Source organism: Oncorhynchus mykiss, chromosome 13 (assembly GCF_057628025.1).
Source record: "Oncorhynchus mykiss isolate SJ-2025 chromosome 13, ASM5762802v1, whole genome shotgun sequence".
NCBI classification, from domain to species: domain Eukaryota; kingdom Metazoa; phylum Chordata; class Actinopteri; order Salmoniformes; family Salmonidae; genus Oncorhynchus; species Oncorhynchus mykiss.
In genome coordinates this window covers 51,580,547-51,600,930 of record NC_143034.1, presented here as the reverse complement: position 1 = coordinate 51,600,930, position 20,384 = coordinate 51,580,547, and the positions used below count along the sequence as shown (strand labels likewise).

Genomic DNA, 20,384 nt, shown 5'->3' with positions numbered 1-20,384 from the left:
CCATGTGTTTCATTGGACATGGTGGGGGGTGTATTAGCTTAGATCTTCATTTTAATAAGTCAGGGGATATAGGAGGTAAATTGAGAAGGCTCTCTTGTTTATGAGACTGACGGGTACAGCTCTTCTGTCTTAAACTACATGTACGGATGTTGTATCCATGCGGTGCAGAAGAACAATTTGAGTGTTCCCTGTGCTATAGTCACTGCAACTTGGGGGATAGTGTAGAAATATTAACACACCCACCTGTTTCTCTAAAAGTGAATCAAGCTTGACTGAGGATGCATGCTTGTATATTTTGAGTGGATCAGCTCTTGTGGGTTTCATGGAAGATTCCCCCCCCCCCTTCTAAGATTGCTGCAGTCTACTGCTGCTCTAAGCTAGAGATTGCAAGAGGTGAGTCTGAGATGCTTCTGCCGCTGTAGGCGTTTCAAGTCTCTGCCAAGTACTTCCTCAACCTGGTGTCATAAATGTACCACTTGCCCCCCGTTTCTGAAGTTCTATATCCAGAGGTGTTTGTTTGCCAAATGATGGTCATAAAGTACATAAAGGTTTGCCTTAGTTTGATATCCACCGTGCACTGTAAGTGAATGCACGTGTCTCAGCCAGGGGCAATTCAAGTAGATCTTGCAACTTAGCAGGTATGTCTGTGCACTTGCTATTCCTTTCTCTATGAAGAGGCAGAGAAATGTCCTCTATACACACACATCCACCTGCTACTCGGTCAGTGTTTACTTCTGTGGCTTCGCACTCTGACCCTACCCTGTCCACCTGTTTGGCACCCCTTCAAACCACAAACTGGCTCAGGAGAGGAAGCTCTTGGGTGGGAGGCTGTAGCCAGCCACTGCACTGACTTAGGGTCCAGAAAGGGGAGGGATTCATTTAGTTGGTTGCAGCCAGCCGCTGCATTGACTTAAGGCATCCGCTTGCTTCCCACCCGAAACAGTTTGTGCATATATTATGACATTTTGTGATGTTTTTGTGTTCGGCAAGGTTTTTTTTTAGCTGTTTGTGCACACCACATTTTTTTCATGAGGCAAGCTGAAGTCCCGTAACTGAAGTCTACGCCCCTTTGTCGGTAATTGGTCAACAGTACGGATTCTTCAATAAAGTGTTTGTCATTCAACGAGAGACGACTTGTTTTCATGCATATTTTGCAAGTGAAAAAACAATGCAACAAACATCTTAGTTAGATGTGAAATTGCATGACTAAGACCACCTTGGCAAAAACATCAAAGGGAATTATAGATTTCTTGAGTTATCTTAAATTAATTCAGACCATTTTGAGGAAGTGTATACTGGCTAAGGTCTTTTTAAAGGATTATGCTAGGCACAGACCTTCACCTAGCCAGGTTTTGCTAGGAGCAAACGGAACGTAGTATGCAGTCGCCGTTGGGGTCCAGAAAGAGGAGGGAGTAATTTAGTTGGTTCTTTTTAGATGGAGTTATTTCTCTTTCCAGAATGAATTATTGCTGCACATACATTTTGAAGGAGGTTAGAGCTTTGTTAGTGAGCTTGCAATGTCAAGGGGTACAAGTGCATTTATTTGCTACTGCTCTCAATGTACACCTCAGGATATCCCACTTACCCTGCCCTCTCTTTCCTCTTACTCCCTCCCAGATTTCAGTTCACTCTTTGACCTGGAGCACGACCTCCCCGACGAGCTCATCAACTCGTCGGAGCTGGGCCTGGTCAACGGAGGGGACCTCAGCCAGCTGCACACCAGCCTGGTAGGAGGAATGGGAGGAGGCCAGGACGCTGCTGCCAAACACAAACAGCTCTCGGAGCTTCTCCGGGCTGGAGCGCTGCCACCCTCGGGTCAACAGGGAGCCACCAACAGCACCGGTGGCTCCATGGGACTCCTGGGCAGCATGAATGCCTCCCCTGGGCCCCAGAGTATGGGCCCCCAGGGGCAGCACACCTCACCCCAGCAGGCTGGCATGATGCAGCAGGCGGGCATGGTGGGTGGACTGAACAGGGCCATGATGGGGGCCCAGAAGGGCAACGGACAGCAGCAAGGGTCCATGCCCCAGGGCATGATGGGAGGCCAGGTGATGAATGGCTCACCCCGAATGGGTTACCAGGTCAACCCAGGCATGGGAAGTAACAGTAACCTGCTGGCAGAAACCCTGCAGCAACAGGGGGGGCAGCAAATGGGGGCAGGGGGTCAGGCTGGGATGAGGCCACAGCAACCTGGAGCACTGAACAAGGTAAGACCTGTTAATTGTTTTGTAGATGGACTTGTGTTCATAAATGTCTATAGGAGCAGGATCCTCTTTTACACATATTGACGTTACTGCACTTTTGCTCTGTGCTGGTCTTGGTGTTCAGTACATCTGGCTATGCTAGCTGTCTTGACAACAGTGAGATGCTATGTTTAATATGTCATTAGATGGTTTCAAGATTGCTCTGAATGAACACCAGAATGGAGAAGAGTATTTAGTGTGTGAACCGTGAAGTGCCTCTTTCTGAACTGATCAAGTATGTCTGACGGCAGCAGAGCAGATTCATCAACCTTTACCCTGTTACTGTGTATCCCAGCTATCATGTTGCCATAGGCTAATTTTAAATACGCACTTCACATTGCTATGAAAATAATTGGATCAGTATGTCGGTGCTTTTCAGTTTAAATGCTTGTTTGTTGGTGCTGTAAATATGACAATCCAATCATTTGTCAGAGCTGTTTTCATGAGGGCCGGGGATTGCTGGGTGCAGTGGGATGCTGTCATGTTCAGGCTGATGTTGCTTTGCTTAACACCTCCAGAGCTGTAGACTGGCTGAGGCTAAAAGCACAAACCATCAGTGCATGTTCTCTTTTAGTGTTTGGGCAGCTAAGAACATAGATGTTCATTGTCAGATGGGCAGTGTGTACATGCGTTTCCATAAGGTGTCTAAAACAGTGGGGAGTAAGAAGGGTGCAGACTTACAGCCGTAAAGTTCCATCCAGAACGATCCTGATGGGACCCAGCTGAGCAGTGACCAGCTTATTTACCTGTTGGCCGTATCTGTCTTTTGTTGGAAGTAGTTGATTCATTCCTATACATTGATACATTCCTTTAGGCTGATTATATTTTGTAAGGATAAGGGTTAATTTTTAACAGATGATGGAAAGCTGCTGGAGTAAGAGCTGATTTGACATTTCTCCCCCTTAGCAAGCAGCTGTTCTGTCATTGTCACCCCTAGATCACTATTGTCTTCAGCAGTGCTTGGTGTTTGTGTGAAAATGCTAGGAAAATTCAAGCTATTTGTGCTTTCTTAACAACCTCTGTGAATAAGACCGGACTGACTACTGCTCAAAGCAATGTAATGCCTAATGGTTCAGAGATTGAACTCTAATGTTATCTGTCAACAAATTATCTCAGGTTGCTAGAAATTTTAAAGTTAATGAAGCTTCATTAGTTTCGTTTAATCTGCTCTAAAAAAAAAAAATCTGGCAATTATTTATTTTGGACCAATAAAGAACCAGGAACATGAGTGTAAACTAGATCTCACTCACCTAGCATTCCCTTAATTTCTCCCCATCTCTTCCTCTGCCCTCTCTCTCTCAGATGAATATGATGGCTAATGCGGGCCCCTATGGTGGTCCGTACGGTCAGTCAGTAGGCCAGGGTCTGGGTGGTGCTGGGCTGGGCCCACAGCACCAGAACAAGGCTGGTCTGGCCAACAGCCTGGCCCAGTTCAACCTGGACAAGAAGACACCTCCTATACAGGGCATGGCTGGGATGGTGAGGGCATGCTCCTTCTGACTTCTGTCTTTTTCTGTTCCTCTTCTTTTAGTGAAAAATATAGGACCGGGACAATACCAGTATTGTGATACTTGTTTGTATCGCGGCAAAGGGAAAAAAACACAAAGTGGATTTAACTTCTTTAGGAAAACAGCCCTAATGTTGGAAACAAACATCATTATGTTGTCATCCAGAGTCACATGTATTTATTTTCCAAGCTTTAGCACACAATATTTTACATACAGCAGGTTTTTAAAGAACTAAAGAGTTTGATCTGCTTCGTGTTTTCATTTTTGCCATGGAAAAAACATTGCGATACTGGTATCGTCAGTCCTACTAAAGTACTAGATTAAAGACCCTCTGGACTTAAGTGGTAATCAACTCACAACCCACTGCTCTTAGTTCGGCCCATCCCACCTTGTCAACTTGATCTCCCTTTTTAAAGGCCCTCCCTTGTCTTTAATCCTCCATACAGCCCCTCTATCCCGGCCATCTTCCTTCAATATCCCCCTATCCCCTCTGGTTAACTCACTCTCTTTTTGCTCTGTGTCATCAGGCCTCACAGCAGGCCTCGGCAGTAGGGCCAGTGTCGGTGGGTGGAGCGGCGGTTGGAGCCGGGGCCCAGGCTGGCCTTGGTACTGTGGCAACAGGTCCGGGGGCAGCGCCCCCCACGGCCGACCCGGAGAAGCGCAAGCTGATTCAGCAGCAGCTGGTACTCCTGCTCCACGCCCACAAGTGCCAGCGGCGGGAGCAGGCCAACGGGGAGGTGCGCCAGTGCAGCCTGCCCCACTGCCGCACCATGAAGAATGTCCTCAACCACATGACCCACTGCCAGGCTGGCAAGTCCTGCCAGGGTGAGTTCATGGTCCTTTTCAATACTGCTATTTTTGGTTTGTTAATATTCTGAAGTGGTTCCACTCTCTCCTAGAGGAAGTAGAGGAAGCCACTTTAGACTATTGAGATGCATCCTTCCTCTTGGTTTGAGATTTATTGAATTCATGTTTCTGTAGGTTGCTTTTCAGCAATCAGGCCAATCATGCTCTGGGGTTTCCCTTGTTTTTACAGTTAGATTTCCCGCCTTACTGCTGAAATTAGGTCTTTACTGGGACACTGTCATTGTGTTACGCTGTCAGTTGTCTCAAGTTCTCTCCTTCTTTCTCTCTCTTCCCCCTCAGTGGCACACTGTGCCTCGTCACGACAGATCATCTCTCACTGGAAGAACTGCACTCGGCACGACTGTCCTGTCTGCCTGCCGCTCAAGAACGCTGGAGACAAAAGGAACCAGCAGTGTGAGTGTGGTTTGTATTGAGCTATGTGTCCGTCCTCTGCATTGTGATGTACTACATGTGTTTGAACCAAGATGGCTACTTGTTCAACATCGGTTCCGTTCAACATCGGTTCCCATCATCGTTCATGGCAATTTGATTATCTCTCCCTCACTACTTTCCCTCTCCTCTCCCTCCTTCTCCACAGCTCTACTAAGTAGTGCTGTGGTTGGCCTGGGCAACTCATTAGGAGCAGTGCCAGGGGGTCAGCCCAGCACCCCTAACCTCACCCCGTCCAGCCAGATCGACCCCAGCTCCATTGAGAGGGCCTACGCTGCCCTGGGCCTCACCTACCAGGGCAACCAGATGCCCCAGCAACCGCCTCAGTCCAACCTGCCCAACCAGCCTGGCATGAGGTCGCTAAACGCCATGGGTGAGTGGGCATTGACTCCTCAAAACAGTGTTGAGGAAGAGTCTAGAAAAATTAGCAACAACCAGGGGCAGTGTAGCATACTTCTTAGTTTAGTCATTGAATGAGCAGTAGAACATTTTTAAAGTGAATGGTTGTGATTCCGAGGAAAGGAACTGCTTTGAACCTGTCCTCTCTATATCTGCCCCTGTAGGAGGGAACCCCATGGGGATGAATGGAGGGGTGGGGGTGCAGCCCCCCAATCAGCTACCAGACGCCATGCTTCACAACAATATGAATGTGCAAAGGTACAACAACACACTCATACCCTCCCCCTGAAATCAAATATTATTTGTCACTTGCGCCGAATACAGCAGGTGTAGGTAGACCTTACCGTGAAATGCTTACTTACAAGCTCTTAACCAACAATGTACTTCAAGAAATGGCGTTAAGAAAATATTTACTAAATTAACTTAAGTAAAAAAGAAAAGGGGAAAAAAAATAATCTAGTCAATCAAAGTAACACAAGAAATGTACATAACTGTAATGAGGCTAAATACAGGGGGTACCGGTACTGAGTCAATGTGCGGGGGTACAGGTTAATTGAGGTAAGAACCTCCTATTCTTGGAATTCAATACAGATTTTTATGGTCCTGCCAGCTCTAAAGACTCAACATTATTCTACACAGCAACACTCACAAGTTCACAAAGTTACTTAATTGACTACCTTGAGCAAAATTATAGCTTCCAGCTTGTCGTTTCTGTCCCTCTCTCTTCATCTCTCAGTTTGATGAACGACGGCAGCCTAGGCTCCATGCCCATGGCGACCCCTCCCTCAGCCGCGGGCATGAGGAAGAACTGGCACGAGGACATCACCCAGGACCTGCGCAACCACCTCGTCCACAAGCTGTGAGTCTGCCCTGACTGCACCAGAGTCACAGAGGGGGACACGTAGGCCACTGCAGTTTTAACAAAAAAGTGTTCTTCTGCTGTTGCTATTAGACGAGTACTCTGTATATGTGACTCTGGACTGCACCCACACCACACAATTATGGTTCATTGCAGGCTGTCAGTGTCTTTTGGCTTATCTCTCTGTATCTCTTTATCCGTCTGCTGGGTGAGCAGTGTGCAGGCCATCTTCCCCACCCCGGACCCGGCTGCGCTGAAGGACCGGCGGATGGAGAACCTGGTGGCTTACGCTCGTAAAGTAGAGGGGGACATGTACGAGTCGGCCAACAGCAGGGTAAAAACTGACTCCTCGATGTTGTGGGTGAAGACTGGTATTACAGTAGTATACCAGAAAGTTTAAATCACCGTATTCAATAACTGACCACAACAAGTAATGGTGGACTAGAGGGTGTATATAAATATACTGAATTTCCTAAATCGCTACCAGGCGGAGTACTACCACCTCCTGGCTGAGAAGATCTATAAAATCCAGAAGGAACTGGAGGAGAAGCGGCGGACAAGGTTACAGAAGCAGGGCATGATGCCCACGCAACCCGGCATGCCCCCCTCAGGCCTGCCACAGGGACCCCTTGGCATGGGCCAGTCACCTCTGGCCCCCGGACAGCCGTCCAGTGAGTAGACACTTTAAACACACACACACTTGACAACATAGGTGTGATTAGCACTGCTTGATCCCAATTGCATTGCTCTATTTACTTCAATAGCTAGATTTCCATCCAATGGGCTACAGATTAGAAACTAAATTAGCATTCTCCCAGCAGAGGTGTGTGTCCATCAAACTTATTTTATTCCTCGTGTTTTTTTAGTTGTATTATTTTTTTAAACTCTTTATCATTGGGAAGGGCTTGTAAGCAGTCATTTCACTGTAAGGTCTACACTCGTTGTATTTGGCGCATGTGACATAAAAATTGATGCGTGTGTAATGACAGAGTGCATATAAAAATGTAAAAAATGCGGTTAATTCTCAGGTACTGTATCTAGTAACAGAAGTTCAATGTGTTTCAATCACATTTTCAACACTACTGGTTTTGTCACACAAACTGTGACAATTGTGCTGGTAAAGTGGACAGGGTTATATGATATGAATAAGAACAAGATCCTTTTATTTGATAATTGGCAGCCAAGCACTAATCATCATGTCACCAACATTCAAATAATGGCCTACCATCAATTTTTTGGGGGAAATTTGCATGATCACCGTGCACTTAACCACCATGTGAAGTTCATCATAGCTTGTTTAATCTGCCTATAAACTCTTCATGCTTTTCCACGACGTGGTGGTAGGCCTACAATGTAACATATCATTGCGTGACTCCCAAGTTTACTTCGATATGATGGTTATTATTAGAGGTCGACCGATTTAATCGGCATGGCGATTTAGTTGGGGGCGATTTCAAGTTTTCATAACAGTCGGTAATCTGCATTTTTGGACGCCGATTACATTGCATTCCACGAGGAACCTGCATTGCAGGCTTACCACTTGTTACGCAAGTGCAACAAGGAGCGCAAGGTAAGTTACTAGCTAGCATTAAACTTATCTTATAAAAAAACTATCAATCTTCACATTGTCACCAGTTAACTACACATAGTTGATGATATTACTAGGTTAACTAGCTTGTCCTGCAATGCATATAATCAATGCAGTGTCTGTTCAGTTATCACCTAATCACAGCCTACTTCGCCAAACGGGTGACGATTTAACAAAAGTGCATTTGTGAAAAAAGCACAATTGTTGCACGAATGTACCTAACCATAAACCTCTTTTGCTTTTCTTAAAATCAATACAAAGAAATTAATGTCAGTTTCATACTTCCTATAATAACTGCAACCTAATATTTCTTTCTTTACTGGGAATATTGAGCCACCAGCTTTCATGTGTTCTGAGCAAGGAACTTAAACGTTAGCTTTTTTACATGGCACATATTGCACTTTTACTTTCTTCTCCAACACCTGTGTTTTTGCATTATTTAAACCAAATTGAGCATGTTTCATTATTTATTTGAGACTAAATAGATTTTGTTTATGTATTATATTAAGTTAAAATAAGTATTCATTGTTCATTCAGTATTGTTGTAATTGTCATTTATTTTCTATCTATATAGAAAATCGGCATGGGCTTTTTTTGGTCCTCCAATAATCAGTATCGGCATTGAAAAATCATAATCGGTCGACCTCTAGTTATTATATCAATATTTCTGCCGCAATTGTCGCATAATCAGTTATCCACCCTTGTCTAGCGTATTTTGTTTTTGGACATGAGGACATTTTACCGACACATTTCCTGTTTCCATTAGGCCGTCAGGTAATTCATCCGCATTAAATGATTGGATGGAAACCTGGTTACTGAAGCCATAGATGCAAAGCTAATGAATGCGTTTCTCTTCACTCTCAGATGGTTCTCATGCTGACCCCTCAATGATTCGACCCACCGGACCCAATCAGATGGTGAACAGGATGCAGAACCCTGCAGGTAAGTTGTTCCTACAGTCATGCATGCTCAGCTCAGTTTGCTGCTTGGCACAACCCAAACCAGTCTGAAGGGTGTACATATAATGGTGGCTTAATGTTTGTTACTGGTTTGCTCTCTCTCGTCTGTCTAAGGCATGAATCAGTTTGGACAAATGGCTATGCAGTCATTAGGTCAGAGGTCAACGCCTCCCCTCCCACTTGGTGGACCTCTAAATCAGGTTAGTCGCCCTCTCTCATTCCCAATGTCCAAATGAAGTTGGAAAGAACTGCATTCAATATTGACTGAAATTGATTATATTTCAACATTCCAATCACAGTGACTATAGAAAATAACCATGGTCTCATTAGAACAAAATTGAATCATTTATCTTGTTCGGTCTCACTCAGATGGGTATGGGGCCAACGCGGATGGGGCAGCCCAATGTGGCCCAGCTCCAGAACCAGTACCTCCCTCCTGGTCAGTTCCCTGGGTCCAGTCCTGGCCTCGGGGCTGGCCCAGTCGGCATGAACCATCCAGGGCCACAAGGTGTGACACAGGTAAATAGAAACTGGAACCAATGCTGTAAGTAAAGGGTGACAGTAAAGTAGTTGTTATATTTGATGTTGGGTATAGACTCTAACCATCTCCTCCATGGTGTTTTCCAGCAGGCCCAGATGCCCACGCCGCCCTCGCTCCCGGTCAGCAGCCCTGCACCCCAGCCAGGCTCAGTGGCAGGATCAGGGCCCTCCCAGGGCTCTATGGGGCCAGGCAGTGTAGGTGGAGGCCCTCCTTCCAACCTGCAACTGCCTAACTCCAACTCCTCTCAGCCCAACTCGCACCCGCATTGCCCCCCCATCCGACAGAACTCCCCCTCCCCGGCACCCAGCCTCACGCCAACCCCTCATCAGACGCCGCCTGGTCTGCCAGGTTCGCAAACCCCCCAGCCTCACACGCCCAACCCGCCCCAGGTTGCCGCTCCGCTCCCGCAGCAGCAGCTAGAGTCGTCACAACCAATGGGGCAAGGAATGAACTTGGAGAAACCTAGTCAGCTCCAGCAGCAGACAAACTGTGGTGGAGCTTCTGGAGGCCTCCAGACGGGGCAGGCTCAGTCTGTGCCTACCCAGAATGCCCATGTTCCAACCCAGCTTCCGCAAACTCCAGTGAGTAGTTTTCCCCGTAGTCTCACTAACTCCTCATGGTTGTCAGAAGTGCTGTTCTTTGGATTTCTAAGCTGATCCATACGTCACGTCTCTGAGATTTCCCTCTTTGCCTGGACAGACACCATAGTCATTCTCTTGCTATCCATTCCTTGTTGGTCTACGTCTCTGGCTGTTCACTCTTTTCACAATTTTTTTTGTCTGGATCTGTTATTCATTTTTATTTCCGTTAACGTTTCTCTCTCTGTCCTCCCAGCTGTCTCAGAAGTCTTCTCTGACGGCAGACGGCCAGGCTTCCACTCCGGCCTCGGTGAGCAGCGTGGACCCTAGCTCCCAGCTGACCTCGTCGGACGCCCCTGCCCCAGCTGAGCCCAAGATGGAGGTGAAACAGCAGGACGATGAGGATGCCGAGGACCAGGGAGAGGGGAAGGCCTCTGGGAAGATGGGCAAGGGACAGGCAGACATCAAGTCAGAGGAGAAACCTGAGGTGAGGCTTCCAGTTTTTCTAAGGCAGGGGTCCAAAAGCAAAAGACACAGTGCTCGCTAGCCAGCGGGGTGAAGATTATTTTACACACAGCTAACAGATTTTATTACATTCAGGATGATGTCTGGAAATGTGTATAGGATATTGAACATGATGTCCCCTCTCAGATTAAGAAGGAGAAGCCTTCAGGCGACGGATGCAAGGGTGAGCCTATGGACACATCGTCATCGGCAGCAACGCCGAAGATGGAGGACAGAGACAGGAAGCCAGAGGTGAAGACTGAGCCCAAAGACGAAGAGGAGAGGTCGGGGGCATCGGGTACGCACAGCTCCCCCGCCAGCGCTCAGAACAAGAGGAAAAGTAAGACCCCCACCCCTTACTCTTTCCTCTCTTCTTCAAAGGAGTAATGTACCTGTCCTGATCTTCATATGCAAGCATTCCTCAACATTTGTTTCGGACCTAAGTCAGACATGGTGTATAGATCTAGGCTATGAATCTTTGAAGCTAAGTGTATGTTCACCTGTAAACAGCCTAATCAAAAACAAATTTTCCCATCTTTCTTGATCCTCCTTTTCCACTACTTGCACTGCCAACATCCCCACTTCCTCTCCTCTGTCGCTCCCCCTCTCCTCCTCTTTCCACTAACCCAGTCTTTAAGCCTGAGGAGCTGCGTCAGGCTCTGATGCCCACCCTGGAGGCCTTGTACCGCCAAGACCCTGAGTCTCTGCCCTTCCGCCAACCGGTGGACCCCCAGTTACTGGGAATACCCGTACGTATTCGAACTAGTAACAAAACTAACCTGGTAAGGGACTGCGCTGGCTTCCATTTTGCTTCCCTCTTAAAAACGTTCTTACCGTTCTTTTTAGTTCATTTTTCTCATCTCTTTTTCCTTTTTCTTTCATCCCTCTTCATCCTTACCACTGCCACATGTGTGCAAGAGTGGGGTGAGGGAGTGACTGTTGGCAAGGGAGTTGTAGCGATACTGTGTGTGTGTGTGTTAGTGAGAGAGAGCTGTCTCAATCCTGAATTTGAGTGTTATGTCTTTGCTCAGGTAGAGTATACTATACATCAACCATAGGTCAGTTGGTTTTTACTCTAGGTTCTTGGGTAGGTGCCTGTGTGTATATGTCAGTGTGTGTGTCAGCTCATGCTTGCTTCTCTCTACTTCTCTTACACCACAAAAAAATGTACATTTTTGAAAAACTTGTTTTGCTTGTTAACCAAGTCAAAAGAAATCAATAAGTCTGTCAGTAATATTTAAGAGATGCAAATTTAAACCTTTCTGCCTGTTGGAATTTAACGAAAATATTTTGGGATTGGTTTCTACCGGTCAGTTTTGATTAAGATCAACACTTGAGAGGTGGTTTGGCCCTGGCCATGAATGTTAGACCCCTGGGCCTTGTTAATGGCAGCTTGTGTTTCTGCCTTTCATCAGACTTCAAAAGGCCGAAAATAAGCTGCCATTTTATCAGTGGCACATCACCGTTCTGCATTTAAAGTAACCTGCCCTTAAAGGGAAATTTACTAGTCAAAAACGTTCATAGCCCATGACTTTCTTTTATTCTTTCAACTGATTTCTTTTAATTGCATTTTTTTAATGCGTTTACAATTCTAATTTGGATATGATTTAGCATTACATTTTTTTCTCCCACATATGCCTATTCATAGTAGAAGCTTTCTAGACAGTTCCTCGCCAGTAATCAGTATTGTTGAAGTTGATTGTGAGTTATGTGAAGAGTTGTGCCAATGCCTGTATGCAGCAGTAGTGTGACTCAGATAATGCTAATAGCTAGCAAATCAAATATCTCAGACCTCCTATTGAACACCTGTGAAGAGATACCCAGGCAATGTCTGGCACTAATTACAATAATTGTTTGTACGCCATTGTACACAGGCAGCCCAATTCGGATATTTTTACCCAATTATTGGCAGAGGAGCTGATCGGTCATAAGACCAATTAGTAGAAAAAGATCAGCACTATAGGCTGACTGTAAATGCAGCCTGAGGGGGACTTGATATCGTATGGTCCTCACCATAGTTTTAACTCTCCTTTAACTCTCCTCAAGCAGTGCTAGGGCACACTTACTCCATTCTCAGAGGTCATTGGCACACTTCTCCTCAGTAACCCTCAATAGCCCCAGTGATGCACCTGACCCCAGAACACCACCTGGGTATTCAACATGGACACTCAACCAGGCTCAGGAACTGCTCAAATAACCAACAAAACCACACTTTTATGAGTGCAAGGATTTATCTATCCACAATGGGATTATCACATCTCAATTTCCAATACACTCATAGAAACAGCACTCATAGTTGTTGTAATTGAGCTCAGATGAATGGAATGCAGCATACTATGTGCCATGTGTTCATGCATCACAGGCTGTTGTGTCCTCTGTTTGTCAAAGTGAAGGGTCTCATTTCCTGTTTGTGTTTCCCTGGAGACGGAGAGAGATCCTTGGCTTTGCCCCTTTGTCTCAGTGCTCTTGGCTTTGACTGTGCCGTGTTGCCAACCTCCATGCTGCCAGTTTACCAGCGTGTGTTGTTACTGCCTGACTGTTACTGCTCTGTTCACCTCAGCTTTGCACCCTGACTCATGCCCTGAAGATGCTCTCCTTTAGGAGAGTCTGTAGAGGAGGAAGCGGTTGCACTGGAACCGTCTCATGCTTGAAAAACAAACAAACATTTACAGTGCACAACAGGTGCTTTTCCTGTAGTTTCTGATATCTGTTGGATGTAACAGTTGGTCTGCCTTCAGAGTTCTAATCTAGCCTTGATTTGAGGAGAAGTTTGAATTTGGGCAGAATGGGAGGGGACAAGCCTGGCCACCCCAATGTCCTTCCTTGGCCTGTTCCCCATTTTAATGTAGAAATGGTGCAAAGTTTGAGTGGTGAAGGGGAGAAGCTGTCATGTCTCTCTGTGTGCATGTGAACTTCTCTGCAGCCGTCAACATTGTCCCCTGCACCCTCTTCTCTCCCCTGCTCTGGTTCCACCTGGATGTCCACCACAACTTCTGCTACTTCATCGATGACCACATCCCTTTTCTCCCCACCTTCCTTTCCGGGCTGAACCGTACCCTCGCTGACACCTGGACTTGGTCCCCTCCAGGACTACTTTGACATTGTAAAGAACCCCATAGACCTGTCGACGATAAAGCGTAAGCTGGACACGGGACAGTACCAGGAGCCCTGGCAATACGTGGATGACATCTGGCTCATGTTTAACAACGCCTGGCTGTACAACCGCAAGACGTCCCGCGTCTATAAGTACTGCTCCAAGCTGGCCGAGGTGTTCGAAGCTGAAATCGACCCGGTCATGCAGGGCCTGGGCTACTGCTGCGGGAGGAAGGTGAGTGGAAGTGTGTGTAAATGGATGTGTGTAACATCAGTCATTGAAGTCAGCACAGCTTTCACCTTTTCTCCTTACCACTGCCTGTTAAACATACTATCGTACAAAATAATTGGGTTCCTGGGTAAGTATTTTTCAGTACATAGACTATCTCTTACTATGTCCTCTTATGTTTGCAGCTTGAGTTTTCCCCTCAAACACTATGCTGCTATGGGAAACAGTTATGCACCATCCCGCGCGACGCTGCTTATTTTAGCTACCAGAACAGGTAAGGGGCGTACAGAAGCACTAACATACTCAGACACTGAAAGGAAACAGGGTCATTCATACCCTCAAGTGTTCTCTCTCTCTCACACACATGCACACAAGTCATGTTTTCTGCATATTTTATATAAATCTATATTTCACAAATCTACTTGAGTGATTGTCTTATTGTGATGTTATTGTGCATGCTGATATTCTCTGCAATATAGCATTGTTCAATCACAGATGAGTTAAGTTTTAATTTGCTTTAAATGGTTACACCCTGCCACCGTTTTCATCTTCATCCTTCACCCAATTAATTTTTACTTTTGACATTTACAAAGTGGGTGCCCTGTTTTGAGATTATTTTGAAATCTACACTTTTCCACTAGTCTACTTAGAATGCATAGAGAAATGTATTGATCAATTACAGGTAACTAATTGAATCAAACTGATAATTGGCAAATGGATAGATAATTCCTTTTGGACACAGTACTTCAGATAAGACGCAGGGCGATATTGCCGCACAGCTGTAGTGAACACTTTGATCTGCAGAACATTTCAGTGAACAAAGCTGTGGAGCTGATTGGCTTGATTCATTTCACCGTGAGGACAGAATCACTATAGTGTAGTTACGTTAGGGCAACATGGTATTAACAACCTCGCTAGATGGAAATGAATTATCATACAACACAAGAAAGGGACCCTCTTTATAAATGGAGCAGAAGGATGATGGGTCGCTGTTGCACTACCACTTGCTTTTCCTCATCCACACTGTTTTTTGATCCCCCCCCTTTGTTACTGTGCTAAACTAAAGGGATACTTTGGGATTTTGGCAGATGAACTTGTGGATACCATTTTATGTTTGTCCAGTGTGAAGGAAGTTAGGGAGATTTTCATGAGGTAATGCTAACTAGCATTAGCACAATTACCCACTTTCTTCCAGTCATTGCTCTAACGCTAGTTAGCAATTGCGCTAGTTATCTTCCTTAAAACCGCACTGAGTCATAAAAATGTTATCCACGAGTTCATCGGACTCTGGGGAAGTAGATAAAGGGCCTCACTTCCAAAATCTCGGAGTATCCCTTTAATGATGTTTTTGTCCACGGACTGTCTGTGACACTAATCTGTGCTTTGCATTGGATCTCTGTCCTCGTTGGATGTTATGTTCTCCATGTTCCTCACTCTTCCCATCCTATTCATCCCTCCATCGTCCTCGTCTGACCTGTAACGATTTATTTCACGCTTTTTTAATATTCATTTTGCCCTCCCTTCCCCCATCTCTTCCCTTCTCTCCCTCCTTTTTTAACGCTTGTGATGTCTGCATTGGCCTGCTTTGGTGTGACCAATCATCCACTCCAAAATTTAACTGCAAAATCAAAACACCTGCCCACACAAAAACCCTGCATCATGATTGGCTGCTACCTGGCGACGACCTTGCCCTCTGCTCTTCTCCTGGCCTGTCCTGCCCTGCCCTGATTGGTGACTGCTTCCTCGTGCCTTCTCTGTGATTGGCTGTGCGGTTGGCGAACGGTGTAGTTCACCACAATTTGGGCTTCTTGCTGACAGGTACCACTTCTGTGAGAAGTGTTTCAACGAAATCCAGGGCGAGTGCGTGTCCCTGGGGGATGATCCTTCTCAGCCTCAGACGTGAGTACCAGCCCCCCCCCCCATCCCCATCCTAAACCCCCCCACCATGTTAATACTGACATGGTTCTTCTATTGCTCATTTTGATGACATGTAAATATTGTTTGGTTCCTTTTGATTTAGAAATACTCTATCAATGCGATTGAGAAATGTTTAAGCTCTTCAATGGGACTTCTCTTTCTCCCCATCACTGAATACCTTCTCAGTCTCTCCCTTAGTGAAATAGTCAAACTTTTAAAAATCAAATGTATTTCTCTCTCCTCTACCTCTTAAGGCAGCAGTTCACCTCAACTGCCGTCTCCATCCTTTTACTTGATTTCTGCCTCTTCTCAGCTAAAACCCCAACATACTGAGGGCTCCTAATGTTCTGGAAGTGTTAGATGATGTTTTTGAAATGGCTGAGTCCTAGCCTGTATAAAGCCGGAGCCTGCTCTTATTGCTTGTGACTTCTTTGTGGCTGTAATATAGTACATTGCATTTCTGGCCCAGTGATTGGCTTGAGTCTGTTCTTACCTCCCACACTCCTGGGCCTCTCTCCCTCCTCTTCACAGGTCCATCAGCAAAGATCAGTTTCAGAGGAAGAAGAATGACACGCTCGACCCAGAATGGTACCTACTCTTTTTCCCCTTTACATTTGATCTGTGCTTGGTGTCAAACCATACGTTTTCCATGTGGTACATTTGCAGAAACTTTAGATACTGTGAAATATTTGTTAACTAATATTTCATCTTTACTGTGTTTTAGTCAGTTACCCTAGGGCCTGTTTAGGTTATCGTCATGGCCTTTGTGAAATGTTCTGCTAATAATGACTATTTTCGTGTGTGACACATGGTATCAATAACCCGTGACTCTCTATCAACCTCTCTCTTTTCTGTAGGCTTGTGGAATGTACCGACTGCGGGCGTAAAATGCACCAAATCTGTGTCCTGCATAATGACACCATATGGCCGGCAGGGTGAGCCAACTTGTGTACACATTACGTTAATGAGACTGTTAGAACTGTGAAACCGCCCACTTTATTCCAAGGTGCAGTTCCAGGTTCAATCTTGCCGTGGTTGTGTTGCCCGTTTGCCATCATGACCCTCAGCAATACCTTACATCATTCATTGCTGCCAACTTCTACAGTAGGGCAAAGAAGTGAAGCTGAAGGCCACTGAGAAATGATAAATAACAAATGCATGTATGATGTATTTGAAGTAAAGCGTGTTCCTTTTCCTCTCCACAGCTTTGTATGTGACAGCTGCCTTAAGAAGGCCAATAAGACGCGGAAAGAGAACAAATACGCGGCCAGAAGTAAGTGGAGTAAGTGACAAACGGGGGGGCGCTCATCTACCGTCATCTTCATCCGGGGTGTCAGTCTGTGTCTCCCCTCCCCTTCCCTCTCCAGTCACTCAGCCGTTTCTTTTCGGTGTTCTCTTTATCCCTCTTCTCCTTTGGTGCTGTTACTGACACATACCGATTTCCTAAACGCACATCCCACAAGTATAACACCATACTTTCATGTGAAGAGCAAACACACAATTTACTTTTTCCCCCCTTCAAATCTTTGTTTAAATTTATGATTTGGTGCACTGTTTTTTCCAAATAATTTTCTTCTTTTTCCTCTGGTTTAATTCCCTACGCCCTGATACACTACTCGAGAGGACGAGTGTTCCAGTTAACACACATTCTACCTTTTTTCCATGACCCAACCCTTTTGTATCTCCCCCTCCCTCCCCAGTGAAAATGTTATATGTAACCAACCCTATTTTTTTATTTCAGAAGCCAGTCCTCAGACAATAGTTGCCGCTGCCATTCTGCTGCAGCTTTGTGGTTCGATTACACTCTTATCCCAGGCCTGTACACACTGAAGGACATGGCAAAACATGGTCATTTAGGGGTTCTCGGTTTATAGTTTGCTGTTTTTAAGGTTTGTGGGTCACCGGGGCAATCATGGACTTTTTTTTATCTTGTTGGAGCCTTATTTATGTCATCCTCTCACAAATCTCTTTTTCCTCAGTGGGTGTCCACTGTCCAGAAATCTACTTGAAATCATATTTTGGGTAAATTTTTTTCAGTTTGCAATGGCATCGATACTCGCGCTTTTCCCCCGAACTTTTTGACAGTTGTCGCGTGCCTACAATCCTTCCACGTGTGGAAATTCTTACCTCCCCCATCCCATTCTCCACACCCTCAATGAAGGCAGAGTTTTTAGGGAGCCACAGGTAGGCGAGCAGGCGTGCAAATTAAAAGGACCAACTGGCCTACACTCATACAAGGATCTCAATGAAATATGTATTGAATGGAAGAGGGGGAAATGTCCTTATATGGTGTCAGATCCAGTTTTACACCTTGTCATCTCTTCTGATTTATTGAGTGCTCAGAGCAGAGGATTAGTCCAAGTCTCAGATATGCTGTTAGTTGCCAAATTGACAACGCTATCAGGGCATTTTAGACATTGATTGACAAAGTGCCTCAGACTGACTTCAGAGTCCTCTAGAAGCAGTCAGTGGTTGAGTTTATGCTTCTGACTTGCCATTTTTATAAAAACATTTTTTTAACTGTCAGATTAGAGCCCAGTGGTTCTTCTGTCTTTAATATCACCAGTGACAATCTCTGCTCTGAGCTACTTATCAGACATAACCCCCATACACACCCCCAGATAGGTTGGCTTTAACTGAAACCATGTGACCTTTCCTCTAATTGCTATCACCCACTTCCTTTCTTCCTTCTGTCCTACATTGTTTTATGATTTCTCCCTCCCTCTCACATTCTATTCTTTCCATACTTCATTTTCACAGGGCTCCCCCAAACTAAGCTGGGAAGCTTCCTAGAGGGGCGAGTGAATGACTACCTCAGGCGGCAGAACCATCCAGAGTCTGGTGATGTCACTATCCGTGTGGTCCATGTCTCCGACAAGGTGGTGGAAGTCAAGCCAGGCATGAAGTCCAGGTGAGAGTCTTGAGGGCACAGGGGGGTAGTGAATCTTTAATATGGAGTCAAATATAGACTACCAAGGAAGATGTCAAATTGATCCTAGCTTCAATGGACTCAAGGTTCATGTGGGCTTTCAATTAGTCCCATTTGTAGACTAGAGTTGAGACTTATCCTAATGTTATCTGTTCTCGTGAGACAGTGCCTACACAGTGTTTGTGTGGGTGTGTCTACTTACGCTCTCCTTTAACTGATACAGGTTTGTGTGGGTGTGTCTACTTACGCTCTCCTTTAACTGATACAGGTTTGTGTGGGTGTGTCTACTTACGCTCTCCTTTAACTGATACAGGTTTGTGTGGGTGTGTCTACTTACGCTCTCCTTTTAACTGATACAGGTTTGTGGACACCGGGGAGATGTCAGAGTCCTTTCCCTACAGGACGAAGGCGCTGTTTGCGTTCGAGGACATAGACGGTGCTGACGTCTGCTTCTTCGGCATGCATGTGCAGGAGTACGGTTCAGACAGCCCTCCGCCCAACCAGAGACGCGTGTATATCTCTTACCTGGACAGCGTGCACTTCTTCCAACCTCGACATCTCCGCACGGGCGTCTACCATGAGATACTCATAGGGTACCTGGAGTACGTCAAGAAGTTGGGGTAAGAGCCAAGGCCCCTTTTTTTTTTTTTTTACTAAGCTCAACCTATTAGTGGGTATAGACTCCTGAGAACACGACTTGACCTCATCACTAAACATAGTGAAATGATATGTACTACATTTCTAAAGGCTCTGTTGCAGATTTCATTCTACTTTACTGTTCTAATAAGATTCACTCTTTCCAGTTGCTGGTCTGATTCTTCAACTATTCCTCTCCCATGGCAGGTTTACAACAGGGCACATCTGGGCTTGTCCCCCAAGTGAAGGGGACGACTACATCTTCCACTGTCATCCTGTGGACCAGAAGATCCCCAAGCCCAAGCGTCTACAGGAGTGGTACAAGAAGATGCTGGACAAGGCCGTAGCTGAGCGCATTGTGCATGACTACAAGGTGACTACAATCAGTTTTGTTTTGTCAGACATTGCGCAGGCTGTGCCAGGCACATCCAACTGCTTTCTTCTATGAGGTAATTGTATGCGTGGAGCCCCCCCCCTGACACTTCTTATTCATGCTCTGTTTCAGGACGTCTTCAAGCAGGCCACAGAGGACCGTCTCACCAGTGCCAACGAGCTACCATACTTTGAGGGGGACTTCTGGCCCAACGTGCTGGAGGAGAGCATCAAGGAGCTGGAGCAGGAGGAGGAAGAGAGGAAGAGGGAGGAGAACAGCACCTCCAGCGAGAGCGTAGATGTGAGTGTAAGGACTTCAATACAACAGGAGAGCGGAGTGTTTTTGTGAATATGTTACAGGATCTGGGATATATCTGTGGTCCTCAATAATAACATGATAGATTTAGCTGTTGTTAAAAAGTATTGCTTAGAGGATAGATATTGAACCATTGCTAATTGGGTCAATTTCGAGGCTGCTTCAGATTCAGTGCTTAATGGAATGTATTGGAGTCGATTTTAATCTGGTGTTCTCCACACACAGGCCCCGAAAAGTGACAGCAAGAATGCCAAAAAGAAGAACAGTAAGAAGACTAGCAAGAACAAGAACAGCAGCCTGATCCGAGCCAATAAGAAGAAACCAGGGATGCCCAATGTGTCCAATGACCTCTCCCAGAAGCTCTACGCTTGTATGGAGAAACACAAGGAGGTATTTGATGCTGTTGCCATCTTCTAA

The 20,384-nt window shown here is 45.7% G+C and overlaps 1 protein-coding gene across 20 annotated transcripts in view; it reads left to right on the top strand.

Annotated features, from left to right (window-relative positions):
* The window catches only part of LOC110486410 (histone acetyltransferase p300), a 28,849-nt gene that overhangs the window by 4,095 nt on the left and 4,370 nt on the right, over positions 1-20,384 (top strand). Inside the window, exons 2-28 of one of the 20 annotated variants that reach the window (XM_090196545.1) lie at positions 1,618-2,207; positions 3,546-3,722; positions 4,279-4,576; positions 4,898-5,011; positions 5,196-5,420; positions 5,611-5,704; positions 6,183-6,305; positions 6,522-6,639; positions 6,793-6,976; positions 8,758-8,835; positions 8,967-9,052; positions 9,222-9,371; positions 9,483-9,974; positions 10,228-10,458; positions 10,623-10,815; positions 11,106-11,224; positions 13,564-13,803; positions 13,983-14,071; positions 15,616-15,696; positions 16,246-16,302; positions 16,572-16,649; positions 16,920-16,987; positions 18,475-18,625; positions 19,003-19,263; positions 19,487-19,652; positions 19,785-19,958; positions 20,193-20,357. In XM_090196545.1, coding sequence (XP_090052671.1) covers positions 1,618-2,207; positions 3,546-3,722; positions 4,279-4,576; positions 4,898-5,011; positions 5,196-5,420; positions 5,611-5,704; positions 6,183-6,305; positions 6,522-6,639; positions 6,793-6,976; positions 8,758-8,835; positions 8,967-9,052; positions 9,222-9,371; positions 9,483-9,974; positions 10,228-10,458; positions 10,623-10,815; positions 11,106-11,224; positions 13,564-13,803; positions 13,983-14,071; positions 15,616-15,696; positions 16,246-16,302; positions 16,572-16,649; positions 16,920-16,987; positions 18,475-18,625; positions 19,003-19,263; positions 19,487-19,652; positions 19,785-19,958; positions 20,193-20,357 — 4,802 coding nt within the window. Of the gene's footprint in view, positions 1-1,617; positions 2,208-3,545; positions 3,723-4,278; positions 4,577-4,897; positions 5,012-5,195; positions 5,421-5,610; positions 5,705-6,182; positions 6,306-6,521; positions 6,640-6,792; positions 6,977-8,757; positions 8,836-8,966; positions 9,053-9,221; positions 9,372-9,479; positions 9,975-10,227; positions 10,459-10,622; positions 10,816-11,105; positions 11,258-13,563; positions 13,804-13,982; positions 14,072-15,585; positions 15,697-16,245; positions 16,303-16,571; positions 16,650-16,919; positions 16,997-18,474; positions 18,626-19,002; positions 19,264-19,486; positions 19,653-19,784; positions 19,959-20,192; positions 20,358-20,384 lie in introns of all 20 variants that reach the window. The other 19 variants (XM_090196542.1, XM_090196546.1, XM_090196528.1 and 16 more) reach the window with 19 other exon arrangements.